The sequence below is a fragment of the Nerophis ophidion genome, linkage group LG08 (assembly GCF_033978795.1).
Source record: "Nerophis ophidion isolate RoL-2023_Sa linkage group LG08, RoL_Noph_v1.0, whole genome shotgun sequence".
In the NCBI taxonomy this organism is placed as follows: Eukaryota; Metazoa; Chordata; class Actinopteri; order Syngnathiformes; family Syngnathidae; genus Nerophis; species Nerophis ophidion.
This window is the reverse complement of record NC_084618.1, coordinates 38,058,621-38,078,268: the sequence shown is the minus strand read 5'-3', so window position 1 is coordinate 38,078,268 and position 19,648 is coordinate 38,058,621. Positions and strand designations below refer to the sequence as shown.

At 41.0% G+C, this 19,648-nt stretch overlaps 1 protein-coding gene across 1 annotated transcript in view; it reads right to left on the bottom strand.

The window, feature by feature from the left end:
• Nucleotides 1–847: 847 nt before the first annotated feature.
• znf704 (zinc finger protein 704) overlaps nucleotides 848–19,648 on the bottom strand; it is a 109,648-nt gene continuing 90,847 nt past the window's right edge. The window contains exons 3-9 of the mRNA XM_061908498.1: nucleotides 13,758–13,861; nucleotides 9,865–10,142; nucleotides 5,816–5,916; nucleotides 5,459–5,753; nucleotides 5,257–5,391; nucleotides 2,465–2,556; nucleotides 848–2,394 (exon numbers count right to left, since the gene is read on the bottom strand). Coding sequence (XP_061764482.1) covers nucleotides 2,280–2,394; nucleotides 2,465–2,556; nucleotides 5,257–5,391; nucleotides 5,459–5,753; nucleotides 5,816–5,916; nucleotides 9,865–10,142; nucleotides 13,758–13,861 — 1,120 coding nt within the window. The 3' untranslated portion in view covers nucleotides 848–2,279. The remainder of the gene's footprint in view (nucleotides 2,395–2,464; nucleotides 2,557–5,256; nucleotides 5,392–5,458; nucleotides 5,754–5,815; nucleotides 5,917–9,864; nucleotides 10,143–13,757; nucleotides 13,862–19,648) is intronic.

Genomic DNA, 19,648 nt, shown 5'->3' with positions numbered 1-19,648 from the left:
AAACCTTACAGTTTTGTAATCAAACAAAGGGATTAAGGGATCAATACATTATTTAATAATAAATATTGTAATGTAATTGCTGAATGTTGTTTTTTGGAATGTTCTAAACTCCTGTTTGCTTGCCAAAGTGGAATAATGGAGTCCGTACAGCCTCAGAGGAGCTGCTGATTCTCGTCATTTTCATGTTGTCGTTTCATAGTAACATGTAGAAAAGATGGAGAAAACAGCACGTCATAATAATAATAATAATAATAATGGATTAGATTTATATGGCGCTTTTCTATTATTAGATACTCAAAACGCTCACAGAGAAGTGGGAACCCATCATTCATTCACACCTGGTGGTGGTAAGCTACATCTGTAGCCACAGCTGCCCTGGGGTAGACTGACGGAAGCGTGGCTGCCAGTTTGCCACATATCATTCATTCATTCACCAGTGTGAGCGGCACCGGGGGCAAGGGTGAAGTGTCCTGCCCAAGGACACAACGGCAGCGATTTGGATGTCAATAGGCGGGGAGCGAACCTGCAACCCTCAGGTTTCTGGCACGGCCGCTCTACCCACTACGCCATGCCGCCCCTTAAAATGATTTTGAATAGCACTTCCAAGGATGTTTGGCAGAAAGAGTCAGGATCGGATTGGATTTTAAAGATGACTGCAAAGGGGCGGGGCTTAAAAAAGGCGGACAGAAAGTTTTCTAGGGATGGTCGTAGGGACACGGCTTCGTTCTGTCGAAGTGCTTTACGGGGGCATACTTCACGCACAGCATTCCAGCTGTCGTCGCGTTTCAGACAATGTTTTGTCTTGATGGCAACCAAACAACAACAAAAAAAAACAAAAGCCATGAAATAAAAAGGGAATATAGATTTATATGGAAATGGCCCAAATAAAAACATGTTTTTCAAATGGTTTTCTTCCATGATATATAGGATTTGTCAACAATGGATACTTTTTTTTTAGTTAATTCCCAACGGAACCATGCGGAAGAAGCACAACGATTATTCTGTTTTTGTTCTTTAGGGAAGTGCCGTTAAGGTCGGCGCTCTGTTCCGAAGCACCAGAAGCGTGACAGGTTTGACCATCTGTGTCGTGGTTAGTTAACGGGCAAACTACTTACACATTGTATCAACAGAGAATAAATGCAACAAAAGGAACATGAAAAATATGATGAAAATTCACAAAAAAAAAAGATATACTGTATGTGTTACGTGATGTCGCAAAATCTGTAAACTTTTTTTTTTTTTTTTTGGCTTTAACGATGTTTTCCGCCAACAAGCGACAGGAACAAATCAATTTGACGAACAAAAAACAAAAATACACAGTGACCTAATCAAGTGCTTTTCCACCTAGCTAACTTCCTTTGATGTCACATGACTTCCTGCCTATACATTTTTGAGCATGGAATTGACGCTCAGGCGCTAACAAATGTAGTAAGTGCTGCGATAAGTGTCTCTTGTTTGGTTTTAGGCCCTCCTCCTTTGGTGAGCTTACTAGAGAAACAAAATAAAAAGGAGTTTTGTTCCCTCAGGGAAAAGGAGAAGGGCAACGTGGGGGCTTTAGGGTGGTGCACGTTTCTTTTTTGTCGTCAAAGTATCTTGGTTTGACCAAAATAAAGGAAAAAAAGAAGCGTAAGCATGGCACCGCAACAAAAATTAAACAAAAGAGCTTTTGGTTGCGATACAACAAAAACAATCCAAAAGGAGCTGCTGGTTTTTGCTCGAATTAGCATCCCAATACCTGATAAAACAAAGAAAGCAAAGTTGCCAGGTGTTCCCGCCAGGCTCAGGTGCGCTAGCAAGCTAGGACAGGACGTGACACCGACGCATCATCTCGGGAGAAGTCCTTAAAAGACGAGATGTAGAGGAAGTCCTTCTACAAAATGTCAGTAAAGCCTTTCAGTCTTCTTTTGCGTACAAAAAAAAACGTTGCCAAAACCAAAAAGCTTTTAGTACTTTTGTACTCTTTGTTCCTTGGTCTTAAAAACAGAACTTTCCAAAACACTGAAAAGATGCCAACGAAAAATAAAAAAATCGTACACAGTTTAGCTGCACTGGGTTTTCCCAAAAAGCGGGAATGAAAGAAATGGCGAGGCTAGGCGGGGGAACATCCTGGTTTTGCCGCCGACTGCTGGAATGAATCTGCTTGCTGAGTTGCAAGGGGGCGGAGCCGGAGCTTGACGGACAGATTTGCGTTTTCTGAGCTGAAGAGAATGCATGCAAAATGAGGCTCCCACCCCCCCCAATTAAATGACGCGAGGCGCGAGGTTTACGAGACGTCAGACTCAGTCGGTAAATCTCTGGCAGGCCTTCTTCCAGCGGCACGCGGTGCACCACATGTCGCGATTCTCCATCCCGTACACTTTGCGGCACTTCTTGCCTTCGCCGCGTACTTTACGACTGCAAAGAGAAACGGTGCAACATTTGAGGTGTGTTTTGTTGTGCTTCCGGAAGAACGCAGCGCTTGTACCTGAGGGCCGTGGTAGCTCGGGGCGGGGACGAGAGCACCGCGATGGTCTGGGAACGCTGCTCACCGAAGCCATGACTCTTACTAGGTGACATCTATGAAAAACAATAAAAAAAAAAAATCTTAGGTTAGAATCATTTTAAACATGTTTGTCCCGCAAAAGTGTACTGAAAGTGTGAGCCTAGATGCTGGATTAATACCTTTCAGAAATGCTTTTAATAAGCCATACTGGGAACACGCAGTTTTGTGTGCCTGTAGCTTTAAAGGGGAACATTATCACAATTGAGGGTTAAAAACAATAAAAATCAGTTCCCAGTGGCTTGTTGTATTTTTTGAATTTTTTTTCAAAATTTTACCAGTCCCGGAATATCCCTAAAAAAAGCTTTAAAGTGCCGTATTTTCGCTATCTTCGAAGACACTGTCCATTTTCCTGTGACGTCACACAGTGCTGCCAATGTAAACAAACAATGGCGAATTGCACAGCAAGATATAGCGACATTAGCTCGGATTCAGACTCGGATTTCAGCGGCTTAAGCGATTCAACAGATTACGCATGTATTGAAACGGATGGTTGGAATATGAAAGTATTGAAGAAGAAACTGAAGCTATTGAGCGAATAGCATGGCCGAATAGCTGCGTTAGCATCGGTGGTAAAATGTGCGGACCAAGCGATCAGGACTTTCGCATCTCGTGACACTGGAGCAACTTAAATCCTTCAAATGGTAAGTGTTTTTTTCGCATTAAATGTGGGTGGAAGGAAACGTAATATAGTTTCAAATGTACATACAGCTAGCCTAAATAGCATGTTAGCATCGATTAGCTGGCAGTCACGCCGTGACCAAATATGTCTGATTAGCACACAAGTCAACAACATCAACAAAACTCACCTTTGTGATTTCGTTGACTTCATCGTTGCAAATGCACCTGCAGGTTGTCTATACATTTCTGTGCCATGTCTGTCATCGCCGGTAAAATGTGGAGACACTCCGGCACATTCAATGGGGGTCTGGCGGCAGATTTCTTGCCACTTTCGCATCTTCGGGCCAGTGGTGCAGCTTGCATCCCTCCCTGTTAGTGTTGTTACACCCTCCGACAACACACCGACGAGGCATGATGTCTCCAAGGTTCCAAAAAATATTTGAAAAAACGGAAACTAACAAAGCTGAGACGCGGTGTTTGTAATGTGTTGGAGAAAATGAAAATGGCGTCTTTCTTACCTAGGCAACGTCACGTACTGACGTCATCGCTCCAAGAGGGTTAAACAGAAAGGCATTTAATTCGCCAAAATTCGCCCATTTAGAGTTCAGAAATCGGTTAAAAAAATATATGGTCTTTTTTCTGCAACATCAAGGTATATATTGACGCGTACATAGGTCTGGTGATAATGTTCCTCTTTAATGCTAATGAGCTGTTTTCGTCCTGTGTCTCAATTCGGTGGCTGCATCCTCTGCAGTGCGCATTTGTGGGGCGCTGACGTCATTGCGGTGTGCCAAAACGGTCTCAATTCAAAAAGTGTCCACTGGGTTTACACAGACAAAGCCGCCTTAGCTGTCTTGACTCTTATCATTTTTATGTCATGTCTTTGTGATCATGTTTTGTTTGGTTATGTTCTGTTGTTTTTTTGGACTCTTAGTAGCTGTTTACGCTCCCCCATGACGATCATTAGTTTCACCTGTCATGTGTTCACTATTACCGACCACGCAGTCTGATAGTTTATATATCAATGATGAAATATTAACATTGCAACACACGCCAATACGGCCTTTTTAGTTTACTAAATTGCAATTTTAAATTTCCGTCGTGGAATGATGACGCGTGCGCGTGACGTCACAGACTGTCAGGAAATATTAGCGCAGCACCACTTACGGCTAAAAGTCGTCTCTTTTCATCGCGCAATTAAACAGTTTTCTGGACATCTGTGTTGCTGAATGTTTTGCAGTTTGTTTAATTAATAATGGAGGAGTCAAAGTAGAAAGATGGAGGTGTGAAGCTTTAGCCTTTAGCCACACAAACATACGGTGATTCCTTGTTTAAAATTCCTGGAGGTGAAGCTTTACTATGGAACCGAGCGGTCAAGCGAACATGGATCCCGACCACTTGTCAACCAGCAGGTTTCGGTGAGATAATTGTGTTAAAAAGTCACCTCTTACCGGAGATCTGTGGAGTTTGCGCCGTCCTTGTATCTGCCGTGACTTCCCTCAGACACTGGCCTCAAGACACCCGTGGACACACCCTCCGACTATCAGGTACTATTTAATCTCACTAAAACACTAGCAACACAATATAATGATAAGGGATTTCCCAGAATTATCCTAGAAAATGTGTCTAAAAACATCTGAATCCGTCCCAATGCAATCGCCTTTTTTAAAAAAAAAAACGTTATTATTTTTTTTCTTCTAGTCCTCCGCTATCAATATCATCATCCATGAATCTTTCATCCTGGCTCAAATTAATGGGAAATTGTCGTTGTCTCGGTCCGAATAGCTCTTGCTGCTGGAGGCTCCCATTAAAAACAATATGAGGATGTGAGGAGCCCTCACACGGGTGACGTCATCGTCTGCGACTTCCGGTAAATGCGACGCTTTTTTATTAGCACCAAAAGTTGCAAACTTTATCGTGGATGTTCTCTACTAAATTCTTTCAGCAAAAATATGGCAATATCGCAAAATGATCAAGTATGACACAGAGAATGGACCTGCTATCCCCGTTTGAATAAGAATATCTCATTTCAGTAGGCCTCTAAAGCTAATGTTGCATCATGCTCAAATATCTAAATATATAATTATTTTTCTCACCGTGTTGCCTGTGAACGTGACGGGCGGCGACTGCCAGGAGATGCTAAAGCTGGAGCTGTTGGTGGGAGTGAAGCTGTTGGAGGCGGAGCCAACAGTGTTGCTGCCGTTGGATGGGATGGACACAGGGGCCGTAGCCTGAGAGCGGAGGTCAAATGGTAAAAGGGGCGATAAATAAGGAGGGGTGTGGAGGGCGTGGCCTCACCTGGTAGGCGTGGTCTGTGTGGATGAGGTAGAGCGCACTGGGCGCGGAGCGGCTAAGCGGTGTGGCGCTGCCAGCGTGAGGCTCCTTGGCATCGCAGGGTGGCGGCGGCAGCGGTGGCCTGTGGGGGTCGGGCTGCTGGCTGAGGGCTGGGGTCAAAGGAGAAACTGGGGAGAGGACGGAGGGCGAGACGGGCGACAAGCTGCTAAGGCCCTCGGCCACAGAGTCGGTGTTGAGCTTGATCTCCGTGTAGTAGAAGTCCTCCTCGCCATCGCTGCAGTCGGAGTCGCAGTTACGCCTGAACAGGAAGTTGAGGTTAAAACGTGTGTGTGTGTGTGCTTATTAGTGTGTGTGTCGCACCCCAAGTGGATGGTGCGGATGTGTCTCTGGATGCCAGCGGAGGTGCTCAGCACTTTGCCACAGTTCTTCCACAGACACTTGAACATCACCTTCATGGAGTTCTGCACAGACAACACAAATGTCATTACAGCAACGTCCACCAGCGGGGCGTTGATCTTTTAATGAAGCCGCTCTTCTTGGGGAGGCAGATTTCATACTGACAAGATGTTTTGTCTCCTCTCAAAAAAACAACCTAACAATCATGTCCCTGGTGTATTGTGCTTGTGCAGCATTTTCATCCATTTAAAGTCCTATTTCACAGCTGATTAAATAAAGGGATGGTTTCATGTGAGACATGGCCTCCATGTATGTAACATGCATGTAATGTAAGCGTGGTCTTTGTTGTGATCCAGAGGCCTTGTTCTCCTCTCGTTTTCCCACCGCTTCCCGATTTAATTCTTCATTTACAGCCTTGCTTGCGCCGCACAAATGTCTGCTCTGCTTTGTGTTGCTTCTCAGTTAACACAGCGAGAGGCCATCCATGTTGCAGTCGTTATATTGCCACATGCAACGTGGATGATGGTGACGGGGACAAAGCAGCATCACTGATAAGGTGCGGAAGAAAAGATGGAGGGGGAGCGACACTGAGCTCAGGTTATGATGAGATGTCAGCAGAGTGCAGGCATGAGCTGCAGTAATGTGTGCAGGTGTGTATACGTGTGTTCATAACAAAGAAGCCACAGGAGCTCAATGCTGCACATTTATCTCAGTGGAGACTGTTATCCCAACGTGATACTGGATAAAATACCTCAAAACAATAACACAATATTTATATTTACATTACAACAAAATAGGTCCCACAACCTTGTTATTTTAACATAAATTCAAATGTGTTTAAAACAACTCCCCAAAAATATTTTTTCAAAATTGTTTAGTTTTTTGTTATGTCTTTTTATTATGTTTATATTTAATTACATATATTTTACCCCAACATTTTTTTGTACTTTTTGAATTGCAGAGGGAACCTTGCTGAAATAATGTTTTTTTTTAATATATTTGAGAAATACAATTGATTTATTATTTTGTGTATCGTCTGTCTTGGTTTAATAGCAATGCAACATTGCCCCCCTTGCTTGTACAAAAGAAAAGGGGGAAAGGCGGGACAAAAAGATGGCGAGATAAACCTCTTCACATCACTGTAGCCCATGGCAGCAAACTAGTGTCAAACTAGCGTTTGATTGAACTGCGCTCTCTGCTGGCTGCTACTGAATGTTGCAATCCTTTATCCCAACTTTAAAGGCCTACTGAAACCCACTACTACCCACCACACAGTCTAATAGTTTTTTATATCAATGATGAAATATTAACATTGCAACACATGCCAATACGGCATTTTTAGTTTACTAAATTAAAATTTGAAATTTCCCGGGAGTTTCGTCTTCGAAACGTCATGTAATGATGAGGTGTAAACAAGACGTCACGGGTTTTTTTGGCAGTATGAGCGCTGCGCACACACAGCTAAAAGTCGTCTGCTTTAACGGCATAATTATACAGTTTTTTGGATATCTGTGTTGCTGAATCTTTTGCAATTTGTTCAATTAATATTGGAGAAGTCAAAGTAGAAAGATGGAGTTTGGAAGCTTTAGCCTTTAGCCACACAAACACATGCTGATTCCTTGTTTAAAATTCCTGGAGGTGAAACTTTCCTATGGATCAGAGCACGGTCAAGAGAACGTGGATCCCGACCACATGTCAACCAGCAGGTTTCGGTCAGAAAATTGTGGTTAAAAAGTCAGTTCTTACCGGAGAAAAGCTGAGCTTGTGCCGTCCATAGCTGCCGTCGACTCCCCTGAGACACTGCGCGTCAAGACACCCGTGGAGACACCCTTCCGACTATCAGGTAATATTAAACCCACTAAAACACTAGCAACACAATAGAAACATAAGGGATTTCCCAGAATTAACCTAGTAAATGTGTCTAAAAACATCAGAATCCGTCCCAATGCAATTGCGTTTTTTCCCCCACTTTTATTTAACTTTTTTTTTTCCCTAGTCCGTCGCTATCAATATCCTCAAACACGAATCTTTCATCCTCGCTCAAATTAATGGGGAAATTGTCGTTTTCGCAGTCCGAAAAGCACTTTTTGTATGAGGCTCCCATTAAAAACAATGTGAATATGTGAGGAGCCATCAAACAGGTGACGTCATCATCTGCGGCTTCCGGTAAAGGCAGGGCTTTTCTGTTAGCGACCAAAAGTTGCAAACATTATCGTGGATGTTCCCTACTAAATCCTTTCAGCAAAAATATGGCAATATCGCGAAATGATCATGTATGACACATAGAATGGACCTGCTATCCCCGTTTAAATAAGAAAATCTCATTTCAGTAGGCCTTTAAGTAACTGCTTCAATTGATTGATTGAAACTTTATTAGTAGATTGCACAGTACAGTACATATTCCGTACAATTGACCACTAAATGGTAACACCCGAATACCTTTTTCAACTTGTTTAAGTCGGGGTCCACGTAAATCAATTCATGGTAAATGCTGTCAATGCAAGTGGATAAGTAGTAAGTAAGCAAGTAGTAAGTAGAAAATAGCAATTCAGTAGCAAGTAGGGATGTAACACGATTTGATAATAAACCTTGATAAAACTTCCCACAGTTAGTATTACCTTTTTAAATTACAATTGTCATCAAGCCGTGATTGATAACACTTTGATAAACTCACAGGCGACACTGCTCATTTATTGATGAAGCAAGATAGCGCGAGTTAGCTTAAATGCTAACATGAAAACAAGAGACATTAACGTCTTTCCCCATTAGAAAATGACATTCCCCATTCCCTAAAATACATTACTGCCTGAGCGACTAATATATTCAATTATGCACATTGAACCTACAGGCTGCTCTACTAGAGAGCTTGTTCGACACTCAAAAGAATGTGACATCAGGAAGTGAATTTGCATGACGTCACATAGTCTGGACATAACACACCCAACACATAAGTCCGCCGACCGGAAGAAGAAGCCGCTGAACACCAACGAAGAAGCGCCCACCGCCGGAAGTGTTAGCATAGCTGAGCCTATGTAGCCGAGCGAGTCAGTCAAGCATGGATAGGGGGCGTCGGCGGTCGAAAGTGTGGCTTTATTTTACTAAAAAAAATGAAATATCGGCGAAATGTAACACGTGCGACAGGACTGTTTCGTGCTTAGGATGGTGCACGTCGAACATGATGAAGCACCTCCGAGTTCATGGAGTACAAATAAATGCGTGTCCTGTCTTCGACGCGCTGCGCCGACCGTCCTCCTCTGCCTCTTCCTCTGGCTCCGACACCCAGCCTGGCACCTCGATGACTGCACTGCAGTCCGAATCCGGTAAGTAAAACAATATATATGCGATAAATAATGTGTTTTGCGCCAACGCTGAGGCAGCTAACAAATTAGCCCGCATATTTTTTCATAGACAATTTACAACCTGCTAGCCAGGCTCCGCGATGTGCTCAGCGTACTCCGTTCACCGTAGCGGCAATGGGGAAGATGTCGGTGACACAGACGGAAGAGTGCCACAGAAAGGTCACTGCACACATAGTCAAAAGACTGCATTCCTTATCAGAGGTGGAATCTCCAACATTTATGTTAGTTGAGCAATAACGTTAGAGCTAAGCTAATTGATACAGGGCTAAACAGTAACAGCAACATTACATGTTTGTTTATGTTTGCAGGGACATGGTGAAAACTCTCAACCCAAACTACATACCACTTTCCAGGGACTACCTGTCAAACCTTGCATGGTACAAGAAGAATCGGAATTCAGAATCGTCAGGAATCGGAATCGAAACCAAGAATCGGAATCGTTAAAATTCAAACGATACCCAACCCTATTAATTACTGTTTAATAAATACAGTTTTGGTCAATTGGCTAAGTTGTGATTTCCCTCTCTACATGAATGTTTAAAATGAGTATATATTAATGCAGTATGAACAAGAATGTTTTAATGTAGACACATAGAATCATCATACTGCTGTGATTATATGTGATTAATGCAGGTAGGTATGAGTCGTCCCCACCTTGCGCTTGCGTGGTATGGGCTCGTCAAAGAGCAGACTGCTGCCGTCCTGCTCGTCCAGGCTGGGGTCCTCTGGCCCCGTAGGGCCGGCTCCCACGCCGCCCAGACCGGGCACACGGAAGGGCTTGAAGCTGTCAGCCGAGAGCGGCGGGGAGGGCGTGGATGGATTGGACTGGTCGCTAGGGGCCGACCAGCTCCAGTAGCCCCCCGAAGAGCTGTTGCTGGACGGCGTGAAGGGTCCCGCTGAGCCGTTCTCTTTCCAGGATCCACTCAGGGCCTCTGGATAAAAACATTCATGGTAGGGAAAATCTAATGAATTAAGACAAGTGTGCACTTCACACAAATATGTTGTGGTTGATGACCACAAAGGAAAATTAATGTGTTGGGAGACGTTTTCTTCTCCTCGATATTAGCTTGATAAAAGAAGCTTTTTGTGAGTGATACTCTCCAACACCAAGTTGGCCTATTTAAAAATGAAAGAGAAACAGCATGAAAAGAGGAGTAAGGTTGGACATAAAATGTACATACAGTAGGGCAAAAGAGTATTTAGTCAGCCACCGATTGTGCAAGTTCTCCCACTTAAAATGATGACAGATGTCTGTAATTGTCATCATAGTTACACTTCAACTGTGAGAGACAGAATGTGAAAAAAAAAATCCAGAAATTCACATTGTAGGAATTTTAAAGAATTTATTTTGTAAATTATGGTGGAAAATAAGTACAGTTGTGATCAAAACTTTTCAACCCCCCCGCCCCCACACACACAATTTTGGTGTGTTAGCAAGTTGAACATTTATTCCGTATTTTGTTTATAGTCATATCAAATAAAGATGCATTAAATAGACAAATGCAACTTGAATTACAACATTATATTTTGTAAAATACCAAACAGTGTCATTTCTCTTAATATCTCATTGACAAAATTATTCAACCCCTTGAAGATCATAACTCTTAAGAACAGAATTTGAATAAGGGCTTTTCAATCAGGTGTTGAAAACACCTGTAGATGTGATTAGAACCATAACGAGCAACAATTAAACTGATTGAAAAAGACTGTGACGCTCAGCTTCCTGTAGATGGTCAATGGTGTATTTGCAACATGGTGAAGTCCAGGGAGTGGTCAAAGAAGTCAAGAGAGGAGGTAATTTCTCTTCACAAGAAAGGATATGGATATAAGAAAATAGCAAAGACATTACACATTCCAAGAGACACAGTTGGGAACATAATTCGCAAGTTTAAAGCTAAAGGCACAATGGAAACACTACCTGGGCGTGGTAGAAAGAGGATGCTGTGTGCAACTGCTGTCCGGTATTTGAAGCGTACAGTGGTGAAAAACCCCCGGGTAACAGCTGAGGAACTACAACAGGACATTGCAGAGGGGGGAACGCAGGTTTCGTCCCAGACATGAAGGCCTCCATGCCAGAACTCCCAGGCGCACCCCACTTCTGACTACCAGGCACAAGAAATAGACTCCAGTATGCCAAAAATCATCTGGACAAACCCCAAAGGTTTTGGGAAACTGTTCTATGGAGTTATAAGACAAAACTGGAACTTTTTGGGCCTATGAATCAACGTTATGTCTGGAGGAGAAAAAAATAAAGCTTACAAAGAGAAGAACACCTTGCCTACTGTTAGGCATGGTGGGGGGTCAATCATGCACTGGGGCTGTTTCCTCAGGTACCGGGAATCTCCAGCGCGTTCAAGGCATTATGAATTCTATTTCCTACCAGGATATATTAGCTGCAAATGTCATGAAGTCAGTGACAAAGCTGAGGCTTGGGAGACGTTGGACCTTCCAACAGAACAACGAGCCCAAGCATACCTCCAAATCAACATCAGAATGGTTGCAGAAGAAGGGCTGGAAGACTGGAGTGGCCTTCACAGTCCCCAGACCTAAATCCTATAGAAAACCTGTGGTGGGACTTGAAGAAGGCAGTTGCAGCATGCAAGCCCAAGAATATGAACGAACTGGAGGCCTTTGCCCAAGAGGAATAGGCTAAAATACCTGAAGATCGTTGCAAGAAGCTTGTGTCCGGTTATGTATCACGTTTGAAGGATGTAATTACTGCCAAAGGGTGTTCTACTAAGTACTAAAGATGCATGTAACTAGGGGGTTGAATAATTTTGTCAATGAGATATTAAGAAAAATGTCCTTTTTTGGTATTTTGTAAAATACAGTGTTACAATTTAAGTTGCATTTGTCTATTTGACACATCTTTATTTGATATGACTATAAACAAAATACGGAATAAATGTCCAACTTGCTCAAACACTCAAATTGTGTGGGTTAGAATAATTTTGATCACAACTGTATTTGGTCAATAACAAAAATTCAACTCAATACTTTGTAATATAACCTATGTTGGCAATAACAGATGTCAAACGATTACTATAGGTCTTAACCAGGTTTGCACACACAGTAGCTGGTATTTTGGCCCATTACTCTATGCAGATCTTCTCGAGAGCAGTGATGTTTTGCGGCTGTCGCCGAGCAACACATACTTTCAACTCCCTCCACAGATTTTCCATGGGGTTGAGGTCTGAGGACTGGCTAGGCCACTCCAGGACTTTCAAACGCTTCTTACGGAGCCACTCCTTCGTTGCCCGTGTTTGGGATCATTGTCATGCTGGAAGACCCTGCCACGTTTCATCTTCAAAGCTCTCACTGATGGAAGGAGGTTTTGGCTCAAAATCTCACGATACATGGCCCCATTCATTCCTTCCTTAACACGGATCAGTCATCCTGTCCCCTTAGTAGAAAAACAGCCCCAAAGCATGATGTTTCCACCCCCATGTTTCACAGTAGGTATGGTGTTCTTGGGATGCAACTCAGTATTCCTTTTCCTGCAAACGCGACGAGTTGAGTTTATACCAAAAAGTTATATTTTGGTTTCATCTGACCACATGACATTCTCCCAATCCTCTGCTGTATCATCTATGTGCTCTCTGGCAAACTTCAGACGGGCCTGGACATGCACTGGCTTAAGCAGGGGGACACGTCTGGCCCTGCAGGATTTGATTCCCTGTCGGCGTAGTGTGTTACTGATGGTAACCTTTGCTACTTTGGTCCCAGCTCTCTGCAGGTCATTCACCAGGTCCCCTTGTGTGGTTCTTGGATTTTTGCTCACCGTTCTCATGATCATTTTGACCCCACAGGATGAGATCTAGCGTGGAGCCCCAGATCGAGAGAGATTATCTGTGGTCTTGTATGTCTTCCATTTTTTGATAACTGCTCCCACAGTTGATTTTTTCACACCAAGCTGCTTGCCTATTGTAGATTCACTCTTCCTAGTCTGGTGCAGGTCTACAATTATTTTCCTAGTGTCCTTCGACAGCTCTTTGGTCTTGGCCATAGTGGAGTTTGCAGTCTGAATGTTTGAGGCTGTGGACAGGTGTCTTTTATACAGATAACGAGTTCAAACAGGTTCCATTAATACAGGTAACGAGTGGAGGACAAAAGAGCTTCTTAAGGAAGAAGTTACAGGTCTGTGAGAGCCAGAGATTTTCCTTGTTTGAACTGACCAAATACTTATTTTCCACCATAATTTACAAATACATTCTTTAAAATTCCTACAATGTGAATTCCTGGATTTTTTTTTCTTCCACATTCTGTCTCTCACAGTTAAAGTGTACCTATGATGAAAATTACAGACCTCTGTCATCATTTTAAGTGGGAGAACTTGCACAATCGGTGCCTGACTAAATACTTTTTTGCCCCACTATAGCTAACCGGAATTTAAAAGACTCACTTACACAACATTGCGGATTGATCTGCTGTCATAGTACTGGAGTTTTCATATAGCACATTTTTACTTGGTAGGCGCTGCTGTTTTTCAGTGGGCGAACTCTTTGATGCCCGTATATATATTCAAAATAAAATGAAGTGACACTCACCGCTGACTTTGACAGGTGGGCTCCTGACCAGAGGGCTGGTGGACAGGCTGGTCAGCACCATGGCGGCCGTCACCTTGTCCATGTCTACTTCTTCCTCCGACCGCCTGCACAAACAAACAAAAATGTACAATAGAGGTTAGCCTTTTCTGTTACAGCTCTACATGTATAGACAAGCATCTGAACTGCTAGATACTATTTGTTAGGTTTATGAAAGCAATAGATTTACTAAAGCTTGTAAAAAAACACACAATAACACACAACACACAGCTTTGTCTCTTTCAATTAACGTGCATCCAGAGCTCGTTATGAGACGGACATCTTAATCTTCTCCCGTGTATTCTTCAGAGGGGGTGAGCATCCCTGTCATCTACAAGACGCCTGACGGAATACATATGGTGCAAGTTCATGTCATTAGCCTAGCGTGCAAAGTGTGGGATAGTATGTGTTTTGTTGAGCCAGACATCAAAGTCAGGCCTAATAAGAAGATGATGAAATCGCCCGCTGGTTTATATAATAATTTTAAAAAAAATTCAAGCTCTGAAAATAAATAGTTTGAGATGCTTTGTTTTATTTGCAGGCGACAAGGTCTACATAGAAGTAAATCAAATGTTAAATTTGCCCAATTCACATGTCAGAAAAGGAGTAGAAAGAAGCAGAATGTATTTAATCGTACCTCTTCTCCATGTCTGTAAATGTTCATTCATTCACACCATATGTTTAACTTCGTTCATGTGTTTATATTTTGTCATTAAAAAGCTTGTTCACTTCCTGTATTTAAATGCCACCATGTTTTCATTAATAGAGAAAAGCAAAGAGATTGTGTAGCCATGGATTATGGCGTTGGCAAAGATTAAAAAAAAAATTAAATATTAAATACAAAATAACTACAAGGAAGAAAAGAAAAACTGACAGTGTAGCTTTCCGAGTGATATAGATTAGATCAATTCTAATAAAAAGGTGTCGTGAAAGTAAGAGTAAAATAAATTAAGAAAATAATCAGTGTAAAAAAAAGAAGAAATATTATTATTAGTATAAAATGAAAAAAGTTAAAATATATAGATATTAGAGATATATGAAGCGCATACCAGTGTAAAAACCTGACAGAAACGTACAACTCATTAATAATTGCTAAATGCAAATTAAGCAATATCTTACTTATGCAATCAATAAACAAATCACATTAAAAAAAAGTTTTTTTCAACCATTACACAGCTGCCAAAAGTGTGCTAACTTTCCAAAGTATTGTAAGTATACCACCATCTTCAGGCTTTTAGCAAATAATGAAGTAAATACGCCCTTCGTAACACGCATTACATTTGTGTGATTCTAGCTAATGATATAATCATGAATGTATACTCTATCGTAACTAACAAATTGTTAGTTGCTTCTCGGGACTGCTTCTGTGTGTGTGCATACACTCCAGGTGTGTGCGTGTGGACGTGACAATGGCGAGTGACAGCCATGAACGGCAAACTATTTCCTCGAGCCGACAAGACCAGCTAAGATAATGGATAAGATACATGTCGCTTCAAATATCAATTTTACAACGTCGCAGATTCTTTTTAAAACGCATATTTTACAAGTATTTGGCCTAATTCAAGTGTTAAATTACATATTATAATATATAAACTATATGTGCAGTATTTGCCTTATTTTATATTACTATATTTTGGCGATAAATAAAGACAACAAGATTTTTGTTAGAAAAAGGGTGAACGCTACTAATTAAGAACATAACCAGTAAATCTTGGCGCTACCTTATCTTCTCCAGGACAATCCCAAGTTGACAAACTTTGGCCGAACAACTTTTTGACGGACTTCTTCTTCAACCCCTGCCTCATCAATAACACATTTCCATATTGGTTGAACTTTGATGCGAGCATTATCAAAAAAACACTGTTAACCGACACAGCACTCTTGGCTAACCGAGACTGCTACCAGCTTTTAACAGATGTCTGGGCAAAGTGGATATGAAATCTCTTGATTCAAGATGGACTTCATTTTTGGCATCAATAACACAGCTTTGGCGTGACCTATGTGGAATGACCAAGCAGAACGCGCTTTGCTAACAAGACGGAATAATACGAAGTAACAACAAAGCCAATGATCGAAGTTTTGACTGTTTACCAAGTCTTTGCAGAACGACACACATTGTGGTTTCAGCACACAGAAACCCTTCAGTTCTAACTTAAAGGAATTAACCAGGATGTGACAAAGTATTTCCACATCGTGGCCATGTTGTAGTGGCCGGGTGATTGCCATAGCAAAGACACTACGGTGAAAGCTACTATATTGATTAAAAGTTGAAACTACTACAAATGTGACTACATGGCTGTCATTTCATATTTAGAGGGCTCAAATTTAATAAAGTTAAAAATGTATTTAGAAGGTCAGAAACAGTTTTTAATGCACTGGATGTAATAATAATAATATTACTTAGCAGAAATGTGTTTATTGTGTTCAAACATCACAGTTTTTACAGGGTAATAACCACGGATGATTTTGAAAGAAATCTATTGGACTTTGTTCGTAAGTAAATACCTGTTAAGGAAGTAGGGCTGGGTGATATCGCCTTTTATTAATATCTCTATTTTTAGGCCATGTCACGATACACGATATATATCTCGATATTTTGCCTTAGCCTTGAATTACCACTTGATGCATATAATCACACAGTATGATGATTCTGTGTTGACATTAAGACATTCTTGATTGGCAACACTAAATTGACCATAGTGTGTGGATGTGAGTGTGAATGTTGTCTGTCTATCCGTGTTGGCTCTCCGATGAGGTAGCGACTTATCCAAGGTGTACCCTGCCTTCCGCCCAAATACAGCTGAGATAGGCTCCACCACCCCCCGCGACCCCAAAAGGGACAAGTAGTAGAAAATGGATGGACGGATGTCTGGTACCATTTAACTGCAAAAAATGAATGACAACTATATGCTTTGTTAAAACCACTAGTGGTAACATAGGTTAGCCGGTGGTTTTCTTGTTATATTTTTGGTTTGAAAAATGCAGCTGTGCGAGTTGCAAACAGCCCCTTTAAGGCTGTTTGCAACTTTAAGGCTGAAAATTGTTAACATTCTTCTGCTGTTGTGAAGAATAATTAATCATTTATTGTTCAATTGTATGTTGTAGCTGTAAATTATTGTTGTACTCTATTTCGTTAATGTGTCTTTTCTTTCCCAACGCCTGTCCTACATCAACGAAGGCTGCAGACGGCAACTGTGGATTGGCACATTTTTCTCTCTTTACAATGTTGCATTGAGTGCAAAATTGAATGTGATGCCAGGAATGTGGCCGCCAAGGACTAAAGGATTCAACAGGTGAAGGGGAAAATGTGACAGTCTGAGACGGAGAGGAGAAAAGGTAAAGAGGACCAAAGAAAAGCCCTTTAATGTACACTTTGATGGTTGTTTTTTATTGGACTGAAAGGAATGCAGTCAATGCCAGGACTGAAAAAAGTCCCAGTCAAGAGGTGGAATGAGTAGGAAAGGAAAAGGAGATGCTAACAAAGCCAGCAGGCGCCATTAGCCGACATCTAATTTATGAAGCATCCATCAGTTGAATATGATGTCATTAAGGCCTGCATATAAATCAAACAACCAGCGTGTCTACTTTAACCATAACCCCCTCCTCTCTTGATAAGGTGCCTTGAAAAAACAACTTCCTGGTCACCTTGGGAGGCCACGGTGGATTTCCATGACAATCGTAATAGATCCATAATCGCGCTTTGGCAAGAAAAAGTATGTGTAAATCTCAGGAAACACATTAGTGGCGTAATAATTAAGACCGTGATGTACGAGCGGCAGCAAGAAGGCGACGCCAGCTCGTCATTAGAGCGAGTGAGTTGGCGTCCAAGTGCTTATTATGTGCGTAATTAACACAAGGCCGTTCGAATGCTCACAAGACGGCGTGGGCACCTAATGGATCAGTTAGTCAACTCTCTTAAACGACTTTCATATGTCAGTGCGTGAATGGGGAGTGTGTGTGCTGTGTTCCAGTCAAGATCTTTGATAAACTCGCAATAAAACATCTTGTGACCCCCACGAGGCCTTCCTAAAAGGAGCATGATGGCAAAGCGTCACAGACGTCAGCAGCAGCAGTCATCTGGTTTATTCCAGTAATTTTATCTCATGAGTTTATCTTTGGGGGCCCAAAAAATTATTGTATATGCCATTGATATTTATGATGAATGTCTTCAAATGCTGCCAATGAAGAAGATTAATTGATGTATTGTAGGCATGAAGTAGTCTTTTGTCATTTTTCAAACGGATTCCTTTTTATTTAGAGAGCTAACAAATCCCCCACAAGATTTTACACTGAACAGGCGGCCATCTTCCTCGACTAGCCTACGTTTAATTAATCGCTTAATAGGCCTGGGCCGATATGCCATTTGATTATCCAGCTTCGATAATCGCCATTTGAAGGCTTTGTAATGGATTACAAAAGCGGTCATTTTATAGCATTGGTTTCAGCAGTTGCAGTCATTTGTACTACAAATAAACGGTAGTAATGATAAAATTCTCGATGGATAGTATTGCCGTATTAAAATTAAAAAGATAAAAAAAGACATGATTGATTACCGAACGTTGATAAAATTGTGGAGACCAACTAGTTTTTGCCTGCTAGTTAGCTTGAATGCTAAAAAGTTAAAAAAAATAATTAACCTATTTTCCCATTAGGAAATGTCATTCCTCAGTCTACTGTATACCTTTAAAAACAAATGACTGTCTAAACAACTGAGCTACAGTATTCACATTAAACATAAAGGCTGTGCTGTTTTTGCACAAAGTTATCAATTAAAACGCCACATTGTCAAGTTGAAACATATTGACATGGACTCCATTCAACAGGAAGTGAACTCACGTGACGTCATAAACCAGAAGACTGATCACACGAATAACATTTTTTTTTAAAGCATTTTCAAACGTTTACAAATAAAATGGAGGAAGATAAACATATTTAAACAGACAAATAAAAATAATAAGGCTTTTATGAAGCCAGAACAACATTTTAAGTTTTATGAAAGTACACTACATTTTGTGACTATTTATTTAATTTATCAAAAAAATAAAACTTTGGTAAAAGATTTTAGCCTATATTTGATTATTTTTTGGGCAACAATACCACAATAATAATGGTAATCGAAATAAGTTTGATAACAATATCTTTATTTAGCTCTTTTATTTTTTGTGTTGGTTGTGTATATTTGAGGGGGCCCCTCACATTCCCTAACAGAGACAGAAACTATTTTATTGCTTTTTTTTTTTTTTTTAGATTAAGTGCAAAATTTTCCTTATAAACAGAGTAAGTTTTATATGTATTTTTTGTTTGTTTTATTTAACTTGATATTGAAGTTTAATTTCAACTAAAATGTTAAAATACATGACAAATACATACCAAATTTTATCATTTGAAATTATATACTTGCATTATTATTATCCAATACACTTTATTTATATAGCACTTTCAAAAAAAAAAAAAAAAAAATAGAAGTTTCACAAAGTGCTGCACAGAAGGTAAAGGCCTACTGAAACCCACTACTACCCGCCACGCAGTCTGATAGTTTATATATCAATGATGAAATATTAACATTGCAACACATGCCAATACGGCATTTTTAGTTTACTAAATAACAATTGTAAATTTCCCGGGAGTTTCGTCTTCGAAACGTTGTGTAATGATGACGTGTACGCAAGACGTCACAGGTTTTTAGAAAGTATGAGCGCTGCGCACACACACAGCTAAATGTCGTCTGCTTTAACGGCATAATTATACAGTTTTTTGGACATCTGTGTTGCTGAATCTTTTGCAATTTGTTCAATTAATATTGGAGAAGTCAAAGCAGAAAGATGGAGTTGGGAAGCTTTAGCCTTTAGCCACAC